The sequence below is a fragment of the Pelodiscus sinensis genome, chromosome 1 (assembly GCF_049634645.1).
Source record: "Pelodiscus sinensis isolate JC-2024 chromosome 1, ASM4963464v1, whole genome shotgun sequence".
NCBI lineage: Eukaryota > Metazoa > Chordata > Testudines > Trionychidae > Pelodiscus > Pelodiscus sinensis.
In genome coordinates, this window is record NC_134711.1 from 92,990,043 (window position 1) to 93,002,665 (window position 12,623).

Consider the following 12,623-nt stretch of genomic DNA (forward strand, 5'->3'; position numbering starts at 1 on the left):
CAGGCTATGGATCACTCCGGCTCTAGTTTCACGTATCCGGGCAGAGTTCCTCTGGGAGGTGTCCACTGGCTCCATTGACAGCTTTGAGGAGCAGTGGGCGCTGTTTGGGATTCTCTGCTCGGTGTCCCTGTCTGGCTCCCTTGTTTTGAACCTCTGACCCGCGCCCCCTGACCGTGTTTTTCATTATTTGTCCCTCGGAATTAGTTGATGCCTAGGTTCAGTCACCCCCCCCCCCACACACACACACAAGGCTGGGGGAGGGGCTTTTAGAAGTGGGTGGGCATCAGCCACTGCTGCAGCGGGAGGGGCAACTGCTGGTGGTGCCCCATGCCAGGCCTCCCCCTCGGCCGTCCTGGGCCTTGCACTGTTCCAGCCGAAGGACAGTTGAGGCAGCTGCCGCAGGATCCCCCACAGTGTGGAGCCTGGGGCAGCTGCTCCAAACTGTCCTATGGATGGGCTGGCTCTGACAGTACTCGTCGTTGTGGCGTGGGGTGTGAACTGCAATAGCAAGATTTTCCCCCATCAGACCTGCTATACACACTTGGGGAGCTACACAGAGGCTACGTCTAGACTGCATCCCTTTTTCGTAAAAGGGATACAAATTAGACGTATCGCAATTGCTAATGAAGTGGGGATTTAAATCTCCCCCCTTCATTAGCATAAAAATGACTGCCGCTTTTTTTCTGCAGGGAGCTTTGCCGGAAAAAAGCGCCAGTCTAGACACAGATCTTTCGGAAAAGAAAGCCTTATTATCCCCTAGAGGGATAAGGGATCTTTCGGAAAAGACTTCATTTACGAAAAAGGGATACAATCTAGATGGAGCCAGACAGTAAAGGAATACCCAGCCAGGCTCTCTGCGACTGTGGGAAAGTTTCTGTCACTTTAGCCAGGAAGCAGAACATCCCCTGGCACTGTTGGGAAGAGAAGGCAATGTGTGTGCAATAAATATCAGTATTTAGATCAATTAAGGTCAGAGTAGATGATAAGGAGCACAGGCCAGGACCAAGCCTCCTGATAGAGCTGCACACAGCAAACAACTTTTGTATCGTGTGTTTATGAATTTTATCCAGGGCCAAGTGAGCAATGGACTTAGCTTCCTTTGCCCTACAGTATTTCCACTGGAGCCGTAGGTCCCCTGACCCACCAAGTGCTGGGTGCAGAGACTCCCTTCACCTGCACATCCTACCTCACCTCCATTCCCAAACAAAGGGTGGGAAAGGAAGACTGGCTCTGATTGGAGGAGTTCTAATGCCATCGTGCAGTTAATCTGAAGCCTCAGTCCTAGCTCTCAGGCTCTTCCCATGAGCACCAAAGTGCTGTGGGAAAAAGGAGAGGAGACAGGTAGTAATGGACAGTGAAATTTATTCAGGAATTGTGACACAGCACTCTCAGACACAGCGGAAAAGCCCACACCTCATGCCCACAAGCACAGGCAGGCATCTCCTTGCTAGAACAGTCAGAAGCTACATCAGAAGATAGTGTAGTTCTCACAGGTGTGCCATGCTGCACACCTGCCTTTTTCACTCCCTTTGAAATGAAACCTCTCCCTGCAAGGCCTCTGTGTGCAGATTGCCCAGCAAAGGATCAATCCTGTCCCCTTTCCTCCTTGTAAGAAGCACAGAGGAAAGGAGCAGGGATCTGCATTTGCCCCCTGGTAACAAGCAAAGCTCTACTAGCCTCCCCAACACTGGCTGTGGCAGTAAATCACATTCACAGGCCTGAATCTAGTCAGCAAGTGGAGGTAGGAAGCGTGTAGCTGCAGAGCTCTGTCCTCTCCAGCAGGGGTCACTGTGACCAGTGTTTATTGGTAACGAAAGAGGTGCCGGGCTCAAACAATGATTTTCTTTCATAACTGATGCAGCAAGCCCAGAGGTGCCGAGGCTCAGCCCTGGCATTAATTAAGCACAGATGGAGACCCTAAGAAGGGGAATATTGTGGGCATGGGGAAACTGCAGGGCTCCAATTACATCCTCTGCAGTGAGTCAGACACACAGGCATGGGTATCTGCCTTGCTCAAGGGGGATGTGGGCATCAACTTCAGAAACAATATTCCAAAATACAGCTTTAAAAACAAAGGCAACAAGTAGAGGGTGAGGGGTGAAGTCGCTGGGACCCTGTCCCACAGAGGGCTGCCATAAACTACAATACAAAAATAAAGATTTTAAATGGAAATAAAAAGTCTGGAGTTGATTGTCGGTATCACATCCGGAGGCCTCTGGCTTGTAACATCTAGAAAATGAGAGAGACGGAGAACAAACCCAAAGGCAGAATGAAATCAAACATGGAGGAGAAAGGGAGAGCAGGACAAATCAAGAGGAAAGGCAAAGTGACAGAAGATGAGAGAACACAAAAGAGAGGCATGAAAAGAGAGGGAGTGAGAGAAAGAGAGAGGAGGGAAAAATCCATGTAAGTAAAATACACTGACTCCTAGGAAAATAGTATGCAGGCCTCATAGCTGAGGGCACAGAGACTCCTGAACAGAGGGATGGAGAGAGCTAGCAGATACTGGAAAACCAATGACTTCCCCTAATCTTAGGGGTGTGGAACAAACAGTTCAGGAACCTTCAATTTAGCACAAACCCTGTACGCTCCCTAAAAAGAGACACACAAAGCCCTTTTCTAGGTCTCCTCACCTCCTTCACACCCTCCACCCTACAGCCAGGGCTGGTGTGCCCACGTTCCTGTTCTCTTGCTGCCAAAAACCAGGATGTACTTCACAAAGAGCTGCCTAGTTTCTATTTTCACCCCCAAGAATACTTACCCTGTCAGAATCTGCTGGGAAACACCCACTCAGCAAAGGTTTCTTTTAAAGGCAGGGAAATATATGGAAATCCTCATGCAAAATATTCTCTTAGCTATCAAGAGGATTAAACAGCAATTTCTGGGGAAAAGTCATGTGCGTGCATGGGCCAGGCACTCCCTCCATCATCATCCTATCTTCCTTGCTCTTGTTCTCAGTGTCTCACCGCTCTGCTCTTCCTTCTGCTACCAGAGCCTCTAGTCCAGAACTAGAAGGCCTGCTTAAAAAGTAAGGCACATCCAAAGGGAATCAGAAAAGCACAGAGTAAGAATCAACCCTTCCCGGCCCCCACCAGAGCCCTATAAACCAGAGCCAGATCCATAAGAAGGGAGATGAGAGTCACTCATGCAGAGCTCAGAGTCATATCTGAGAGTGCAGACAGGTACCATACCTGCAGAGGAGGAAGAGTGAGGAGGAGGAGGAGACAGGAGCCTGAGCAGGGAGCACACAGGACCCCAGGAGTGGAAGGTGACAGGGGAGGCAGGAACCTAGGTGCCCAAGGAGAGTGAGGGAAGATGGGGAGAACTGTGTGGAAGGCAGGAAGTAGAAGAGAGGTGAAAAGAACCCCCTGGGCAAAAAGGGAGCAGGAGGGGGAATCTGGACAGGAGACAGAATTAGCAGAATCCCAAATAGATTAATTTGCTGCAAATAAAAATAATAAAATAAAAAGTTTAATATAAAGCAGTAGCCAAGTGTAATAGATCTCCCCCCGCCCTACCACTGAGCCCTCAGCCCCCTGCATTCCCTGTTCCCGGTGTGGTTCCATCAGCCCCTTCCCTAGTGCTTTCCTGACACTAGCTGCGTGGACTCTCACCAGATGGGAATGGACGGCTTTATGGTTGGGTTTTTTTATTATCATTTTCCTCAGGGATTTGATGCACCTTTCTCCTCTGCCTCCTCCTCCTGCTCTTCCTTCTCTGGATCCTCCTCTGTGCTCTGCGGCCCAGCATGCAGTACAAAGGGAAGAAAGATTGGAGACACTTGCAAGTCCTGCCATGGTGACTCTTTCTCATGTACAAGGGCTCTAAGAAGCAGTCAGATTTGGGCATAGGAAGGAATGACCTAAAAACCTTTAGGGTTCAGAGGAATTCAGACCTCCTGTGAAACCCTGAGCAGGGATTGTGCATGGGAATCAGGCAGGTATGTATCCCGAGGTATGTATGCAGATGGGTGTCAGGGACTGATGACTTTTGGTCCTTCCCATGTTCTGCAAGACACGTGTCTACCAAGAAAGGGTGCACCAAGGGAGTTTCTCCCCTCCCTTTCCAGCCTGGAGATGAGAAGGGCGCCTCCCATTGGCACACACCAGAACTCAGGGAAGGAAGTATTCCTCACTCTCCAAGAGGATATAGTCCTTTAGTCAGCAAACAAAGGTACCCACTGCAAGGCATTCTGGATATCCACACATCAATGGGAGTGGTAGACACATTCAGTTTAGGTAGGAAGAGAGATGAGGAGGGATACTGGGAGGCATGAGAAGGGCAGAGGTACCTTGTGACAGTGATTTGCTACACACACACACACACACACACACACAGTCCTGTTTGTTGGGGGTAGCGCGCGCGCGCGCACACACACACACACACACACACACACACACACACACAGTCCTGTTTGTTGGGGGTAGCACTGCATGACTCTGAACAAAGAGACAGGCCGTGACATTTCACTGCCTGGCTAGCCCACCATGGAGGGGGAGGGAGGAAACAGAGAAGAGGCTCCTTATGGTGATGAAGATAAGCCATTAACAGGGACAGTGAAGGGCAGGTTGGTCTCACCTTGGCTTTGCGGCTAGGCTCAGAACTCAAGCCATTAGGGGAGTTGTACAGTTCTTTGGAGACTACACACAGGAACTCTGTCTGGTCCTCATTCCCATAGTTATAGGACGACCCAATATTCACCAGCTGGAAATGACAAAAGAGGCAAAGTCAAAGAGCTCTCTCATGCTTTGCCACACATTCACTTCTCACTGGGAGCAGGGATATGGTCAATGCCCTGCAGAAGCATGCAGCCAGATACTTATGTGCTACTTCAGCCAAGAAACCAGAGAAACTGGGGACTGAAGAGAGAATGTGACAGAGAGAACTGGGGGTGGGGAGGTGGAGCTGCTATAACACAAAGAACTGTAACTTCATTCAGATTCCTCCATGCACCCCAGAGAAGTTGCAGAGAGCCTGGGACCTACTGGCACGATCTCTGCTGAGTAAACCCAGCACAGTATGCACAGAGGAAAAGATGTATTCTGGTGCCTTGGTGTTAGAGCACGTTCCCCATCTCTCCGCTAGCACACAGCTCCTCTGCCAGCCCACACACCTGCTCAAAGCGCCATCCATCAGACATAGTGGAAACCATCTGAGTGAGCTCTTCTTCCTGGCACTGCAGCACCCGGTACACATGCTTTGGAGGCACCTGTGAGAAGAGAGAGAGATATTGCTGAAGAGCTTGGCTTTCGGGGCAGATGCTTCAGCAGGAAATTGAGCCAAGCAGCCTAAAAAGAGCCTAAAAAGACTCTGAATGTTATTTTGTGGCAAAAACGGATACCCCTGTGGCTGGGATTATAAACATGAGGGCCCTACAAAGAGGTACGAGAGAACAAAGATTTCTGCAGAATCACACCTCAGGTGCAGCAGGAGAGCACATAGATTAAAAGGATCTACCGTGAGGAGGGGAAGGATTCAGCACCCAGCACAGTCCAGGGTCATTCTTACAGGAAGTTTGCATTTGTTACTGTTAATGAAAGCCATTTATATAGTGCCATCTCTGTCCCCTGTGCTTGAGCAAGGAGGCACAGAGGGAGTTTACAAACGAAGGCAGACAAGGCTAAAAGTAATGCAAGTTCAGACATGGGATAACTGTTGAAGGAAAGAGACAATGGCGAGATCACTGGTGAAGGAAAGTAGTAACTCTGCTGCAGGATTCCTGAATGACCTGGAGAAAAAAAAAAAAGTCACGTAATCTCTCTGAGTCTTTGTTTCCAATTTGCAGAATGGGAGTAATCTGTTCTCTCCCATTCTTTCTCTTGTCTACTTAGACTGCAGGTTCTTTGGGGCAGGGACTGTTTCTGTGTTTGTATAATACTGCGATTAGAGCCCTGTGTGTCTCAGGGTTATAATGCAAATAACAAATATTCATTACTGTTATTACAGGAATAAATGTGTATTAAAGAGCAATCTGAAAGAGGTAATTACAGCAAAAGATGGAGGAAGCACAACTTAGTGATTTTCCTCACCACAGACATGCCCTTCACCTCCCACAGCATTAATGCCTCAGTGACATGCCACAGATACTAATTGGATTCTAATCCAGATTCTAACTGGAATCACAGGGGCACACAGACAATGCATCTTCAACAAACCATCCCATTCCCACACTGAAATAGTCCCTGTAATTAATACCCTGACTGGAGGTACAGGATATAGTGTCCTTCCAGGTCAGACAAGCACAGCATCCAGTGCCACCGCTAGGATTACTGTTTTATTTTAACTACCAAGGTGGTTTCCTACTGGGTGAAGATTTTGTGCCATAGAATGAAGCTCGCTAACACTGATCAATGGAATTATCCCTATCTTTATGGGTCAGCAAACAGCCCCCCATTGATGTGACAGGGCCACCTCAGCTAATACACCAGGAACTGAACTGAGAACCTTCACAGCAAAAAACATTAGCTTCTACAGCTTGAGCTAAAAAGCCAAGGCTCCATGTCTGTGACAGCTCATATCCTCTACAGATTGGCATGATGTGAGGCTAGTAACACCCACCCACTAGCAGATTATTTTTCCACAGCACTTCCCCGCTGTCTCTCCCATATTTGACCTCCCTTCTAGCTCTCCATTCCCCTCTCCCTACTTCGCCTTATCTCTCCTCGCCCCTCATACCTGTGTTACTGTGTAATTCTTCTCCTCCAACCTGTCCTTGATTATTCTGATTAAAGGGCCAATGTTATAGAACTCCGCTTCTTCTAGAACCCCTAGAAACACAGAGAGCACCAAAGTAAGTGTTTACTCTTTTTAGTCCCATTTCCCAGTACTCGGAGCTTCCTAAAGGGAAAGCCCCATCTGTCTGTCTCGGGAATTCACATGCCTGGACTGAGGACTCTCTACCCTAGGGAGGAGAGCCATCACCACGTAATAGTTCTCCACTGCCTGGAAGCTCTTACAATTGGAGATTGAATTCAGGCCCCCTTTATAATTGCCCCAGTGGAAGGTGCAGATGTGTGTAACCAGGCTACGGTGTCAGGGGCTCCACAACTGGAGACAGAACCCGATCTCTCTGGTTAACGTTCCCAGGCTTCTGAGAAACTGCACCCATATCCCTATCCTGGCTGTTATTCCAGGAGAAGGAGACTGCCCACGAATGTCTAATCCCAGGCCTGCTAATTATTTTTCCAGGAAGGGAAAGGGTTAGAACCTCTGATTACTGACCCAGGGTGTCTATGAACTGGAGGGTGAATTTAGGCCCCTAATTAACACAGGACTCATTCTTGCCCTGTTAGTTACTGTCCTGTGGGCTCTGTTCAGCAGGGATTAAACCCAGACTGCTCAGTTACCGAGTGCTTCCCAGTCAGAAGCAACCCTAGTTATTGTCTTCGGAATTGAATCTAGATTTCTGGTCCCTGTCCTGGGCTTGTTGGTGATCTCTGCATGACACTTTACCCCAAAACAGATAAACAAAGATTTGTGTTTCACTTCATTACCTCCAGTAGCTGCATCTGTCCACTCCCCTAAGACACACATGACTGTGTTTGCAAACAGGGAGGGTACATGGCATCTTATGGATCCCAAGGGAGAATAATGCTTAGGAACCAGCATTCTGTTACTACACAGGTTCCCTCTTTGAATCAGTACATATACAGGGCTAGCAAGTGGGATTTATTTGCCCCCTAACTGTCCCTGTTAGGCCTATGGTGCACTGAAAAGATACACTGGCATTGCTACATCAGTCAGGGCTGTGACAAACACACACCTCTGACCACCACAGCTATGCTGGAAAAAACCTAGTGTAGAGACAAATACATCGATGGAAGAGGTGTCTATAACTAACTGTTTGGGGAGGCAGCATTCCTATAATGAGAGAAAAACTCTTAATGACACCATAGCCACACTGACAATCTCCATAGTGTAGGCACACCATGAAATCCTCTCTGAGCTTCTCATTTTCCCACTGCTTTGGTCCATCCCCCAAAAATAGGAGAAATGGAGAAGATCAATAAGAAAGCATTCTAGTCTCTTGGGGCTCAGACCCTGTAAAGCTAACACCAAGAAAGGCCATCCATTCCCAGCTTGGGAATTCATCAAAGATCCTACTGTGCAACACTACTATGGCCTATCCACTCCTTTCCCCTCCCATCCCAGCCCCAGACACAAAAGCTTCATGTTCCAAATAGTGGAGCACTGGTGAAGAAACCAGCGTGCACAGAGTTGCATTAACATAGGCTCACCCTACAATAATATCATGCCATCACTACAGATGGGGAGAAAAAACTTGCTGGAGTTTCCCAAATCTCATTCATTGTATTGTATGGTAAATGGGGCACAGAGAGCTTTCCAGGATGAGGACTCCCAAGATAGACATCTCAAAAATTCTAGCAGAAAAGAGGGGGCCTGCTCCCTGGGAGAATTTTTTAGACAGCAAAATTGAATATGGTCAGGACATTGGGGTTAACAGCACCTGTTGTATCCCATCAACAGAGGGAATGGATGTGAAGAGGGAACTGTCTGGGTTTCAACACTCACCTTCTTCAGCCATGTCTTTGTTCAGTACCAGCTTGCCATGACGGAGAAAATTCAGGATGGGTCCAAAATAGGTGGGGTCCCGGTCTATAAGGTACGCACCAGTCTCATCCTAACAACAGAGACAAGCAATGATGGGAAGAACCCAGAGGAAAACTTATCACTGTCCCTAACTGCTCTAGACAACAGACTATAATAAAATAAAAATTGTGGCAATCCTAGGTTACATTCTACAACAACTTCAGTCTACAGAGCACAGTACCAGGAGTAGGAAACCTGGGTCCCTTTGGCTGTTGAGAATTCACTTAATCTTTCTGTGTCTTGTTTTCCCTGTGAAAAAATGGGGATAATTATTAGTGCTGGTTGGGAAACAGTTTTTCAGTCTTGTGAGAATTTTTGAAATTTATCTATTTTTTTCCCATACTATGATGAAAAGTCAAAATCCTAAAGAAAATTATGAATTGAAAATTCAAAAAGAAGAAAAAAATGTTAACTGGAAAAATAAAAATATATTTCAGTTTTGACTATTTTAAAACATTTTTTTCTTAAAATAACTTAAATTTCAAAGCAAAGTAAATTTGATCCAAAGCTCAGAATTATTTTCATTTTGAAAATGTCAAAATGAGACATTTCAGCAGTTCCAAAACTCCCTCCCTACCTCCAAAAACCCCCAGGAAATTTGTCAAAACTGACCCCTTTCCCAGGAACAATTTTGATTTTGACAAACTGGCATTTTCTAAGGAAAAAACATTTTATCAAAAAATTCCTAACCTGATTTGAGAGCTACAGGTTAAAAGTAGCATACAAGAGCTAACTTTGGATCCCAAAGCACTTCCCAAACTGCATTCATATGGCACCACAGAAAAGCAGCCATCTCTGGGGTGGATGGCTGCAGCCAACCGGCACATATTACACTACAAAACAGCAGGGAGAAGAGGAATGTTAAACCAATCTCTAATTAAAAGTGTGCTGGGATTGTTAACATTCAGGCAGAACTTTTTTGTTATAGGTCTCCATCCTAATATGCATGCTGAACAACTGCACAGTATTTTCAGTGCATCTCCCTTGAAAGAGCAAATGGCTGAATTGATCCTGCTGAGGCCTTAGGTCCTTGGTATTTCACCCCTGAAATGAAGATCCCTAACCCTTTCCTGTACAGTAACTCCTACTTAACATTGTCCTGGTGAACATTGTTCCGTTGCTTATCTATGAGAACACATTCTCATTTAAAGTAGTGCAATGCTCCTTTATAATGTCATTTGTCCGCCTGCTTTGTCCATTACTTGTAGGATTTCCTGGAAAAGCAGCCTGTCCTTTGGGGGCAGGGAGTTGGAAACAGGGAGGGCTGGCAGCCCCCCATCAGCTTCCCTAAATTCCCTGAAAGGTACAGTATATACTATTCTATACGGTTACCAGGGAGATCCCAGAATAAAAAGATACCATGTGGAGTCTCAGCTCAGGGCTCCTACCACTTCAGCCTGTATTGGGAGGAGGAGAATGGGAGAAGCGCTGTGTGTAAGCTGCGAAGCTTATCTGTCACCAAAAGAAGCTGGTGCAATAAAAACATACCTCGTTCACCTTCTCTCTCTTTTATGGGAGGCTAGTAATCATGGCCCCATACAGTAAAGCACAGACTTGAGTCCTATGTAGCTGTGGGGGGCTAGGGCACGTGGGAGAAGAGGGGGCATTTCTTGTGGGGCTGGTGCAGTGTCCCAGACAGCTGATGGGGAAGCAGGGGTTAGGCTGAGCCACACACTATCGGGGGAGGGAAGGTGGCAGGCCTGTTTGGTCCCCACTATTAAGCCAGAAACAACTCCCCTTCCACAGAGGGGTCCGGTCCAAAACCCCCGGGGGCTCTGCACAGCTGGAAAGCAGGGGGCGCGCTCGCCGGGGGAGAGGGGAGGTGTTTTAACGAGGGGTCTCTCTTCCATTGCCCTGGGCCGGTGCGCGCCGTCCATCAGCCTGTCTCTCCAGCCCGCTCCCTCCTGATACTGCCCGGGGACCCTTCACCTTCCTCCGCCTGGATCTGCTCCTCCCAGCCGGGCCTGCGCTGTTGTCCGCCCCCCACACACACGCAGGGTCGGCGCTCCCCGGGCGGAGGGAGAGCAGGCACCGGCTCCCCGCTTACCCGGTCTGACTGCAGCTCCTCCCCCTGGCACAAGCGGCAGAGGAAAGATTTCTGCTCCCGGCACAGGGTCTGCCTGGTGGTGAGGAAAACCGTGCCCCCGACATTGAGCCGCACCCACTTAGCCCGGCTGCCGTCCGCGGGCTGCGGCGGGGGGCTCTCCCAGGTGTACGACACCCGCTCTGCAGCCTGCGCTTCCTCCCCGCCTTCCATCCTCATCGCTCCCTCTCTCTGCCCAGGGCCCCCCGCTGGAGACGCCACTGCAGGTGTTGGGCACTGGAGGATTCTGGGATCTGAAGTTTATCCGGTGCCTTCCACCTCGGAGTTGGCTGCTTGTCCCTTGTGCTCAGTGCGGGCAGCGATGGGATCTCTGGGGAAGGAAGATTGTGGACAATGACATTACACTGAGCCCATCCCTAGTCTGCTTTTACTAGAGATGGGCTCAAGCCGCAAAAGCCAGCTCCTCGTGCTGAACTCCCTCCCCACAGTTCCAGGGATGCCAGGATGATAGGCTTGCCTTAGATTCATTCTCTGGGCACTGCTATTCAGTTGACAGCCGTAGAGTACTTTGAAGCAATAGGTAAAGGCTATTAATATTAATCACCACATTGTATCATCTCTGCCATTGGTCACCCAAGAATCCTGGGAGCTGTAGTTTTGCATAGCTCACTGTCTCTGCAGCCCCAGGTCATTTTTGGCACCAGCAGATGCCAGGAGGATTAGCACTAATGCTGGTGGCGGTGGATATGAGAGGATTTTGGAAGGTGCAGCTTATACACCAGCTCTGGGTAGTGCAGACAGTGTTGCTTTGGGTTGAGGAAAAATCCTGCACATGGGCACAGAACAGTTGGGGCTAACACTTCCAATGCTGAACCAGACAGATCTGGTTCCTGTTCTCCTTTTACACCGCATCATAGCCTTCACTTCTCTGATAGTGCAGCAAGGTGCTCATGGAAGGTTCAGACCATTTCTTTCTTTGAGACTACATGGATGCCCCTGGAGGTAGCAGACCAGTGGCCAACATCAAATCCCTGGCTTCTTGAAAGGTATCTACTGTAATAATCACTTATGACTTCTAACCCCCACCTGTACTAAACCTGCCTCTTTCCTGGATGTGCTTCTCTAGATCCATTCAGTCCCAGGCTTTTCCCCTATGCCCACCCCATCCAGGGGATTAATTCATTCAAACAGCACCTGCCTCTCTCTCTTCTAAATGCCCTGCTCTGGGGGGTGGTTTTGAGAAGGAAGAGAGAAGTCAAGTTGCACATAACCCCGGGCTAGGTGAAACACAAAAGCTTTATCTATGCATCCAATTATGCTTCTACCTCACCCAGAGGTCACCTGACATATTAATGGCCATCCATATCTGACAGAACAATGTTAGTAGCTTCTCTCCCTAAAGGCTGACATTGGCCCAGAGTGACTCTCCCGCCAAAAAAAAAAAAAAAAAAAAAAAAAAAAAAAAAGCAAGCAAGCACACTTGACCATTTTTGGCCAGGGTAATAGCCATAAAGTGCAGCACTGAAGTATAAAAATTTGAATAGGTACATGTCTATTAACCTTTCAGGGGGTTTTTCCTGGGTCATCCTCATTCCACCTTTTTTATCCCATTGTCTGGTGCAATTCAGTCCTTTTACTACATAAAAGGGTCATAAAGGCAACAGATTTCTCCCCAGATGTTACCCAGCCTAAAGGAATTCCCTGGAAAACACATCCTTTCCCCCCACTGGCAGGAATTTGCTGGTCAGGTCACCAGGGTCCTCTCACTTCAGCCCTTTATTTTGCTTGGATATTTTGATATCACAGAACCTGCTTTTCTGTACACATGGTACTTGTGGATGGTCCAGACCATGTTCTTCTCGTAGCTTGCCAGCTCGCTGAGGAAGTCTGTGATCCTTGCATTGGGGCTCTCCTGGGCCATCTTCCACTTACTCACAATAGCCTCACTCCCAGCTCTGCAGGCCCAGGG

The 12,623-nt window shown here is 48.2% G+C and overlaps 1 protein-coding gene across 5 annotated transcripts; it reads right to left on the bottom strand.

The window, feature by feature from the left end:
- Positions 1–1,345: 1,345 nt before the first annotated feature.
- KCTD17 (potassium channel tetramerization domain containing 17) lies at positions 1,346–12,085 on the bottom strand. 5 transcript variants are annotated; one of them, XR_012906225.1, is made up of 7 exons: positions 10,658–12,082; positions 8,533–8,641; positions 6,676–6,767; positions 5,114–5,209; positions 4,579–4,704; positions 3,615–3,736; positions 1,346–2,229 (listed from the first exon to the last, which is right to left on the bottom strand). XR_012906225.1 is itself a non-coding variant. In XM_075937636.1 (7 exons), exons 1-7 carry the CDS (start codon positions 10,871–10,873, stop codon positions 2,162–2,164), a joined length of 762 nt encoding a protein of 253 aa, XP_075793751.1. In that variant the 5' UTR covers positions 10,874–12,085; the 3' UTR covers positions 1,346–2,161. The 5 variants fall into 5 exon arrangements, 4 of the variants coding, with proteins under 4 accessions (XP_075793751.1, XP_075793747.1, XP_014434404.2 ...); XM_075937636.1 differs by having other exon boundaries at positions 3,682–3,736; positions 10,658–12,085; XM_075937632.1 differs by lacking the exon at positions 3,615–3,736 and having other exon boundaries at positions 1,346–3,442; positions 10,658–12,085.
- Between the last annotated feature and the right edge of the window lie 538 nt (positions 12,086–12,623).

Coding starts and splice junctions, on each gene's coding strand:
- KCTD17 (XM_075937632.1), bottom strand. CDS start 10,873: ATGAGGATGGAAGGCGGGGAGGAAGCGCAGGCTGCAGAGCGGGTGTCG. Junction 8,642..10,657: donor AGGAGCTGCAGTCAGACCGG/GTAAGCGGGGAG, acceptor CTCTGTTGTTAG/GATGAGACTGGTGCGTACCT. Junction 3,443..4,578: donor AGCCTAGCCGCAAAGCCAAG/GTGAGACCAACC, acceptor TTTTATTTGCAG/CAAATTAATCTATTTGGGAT.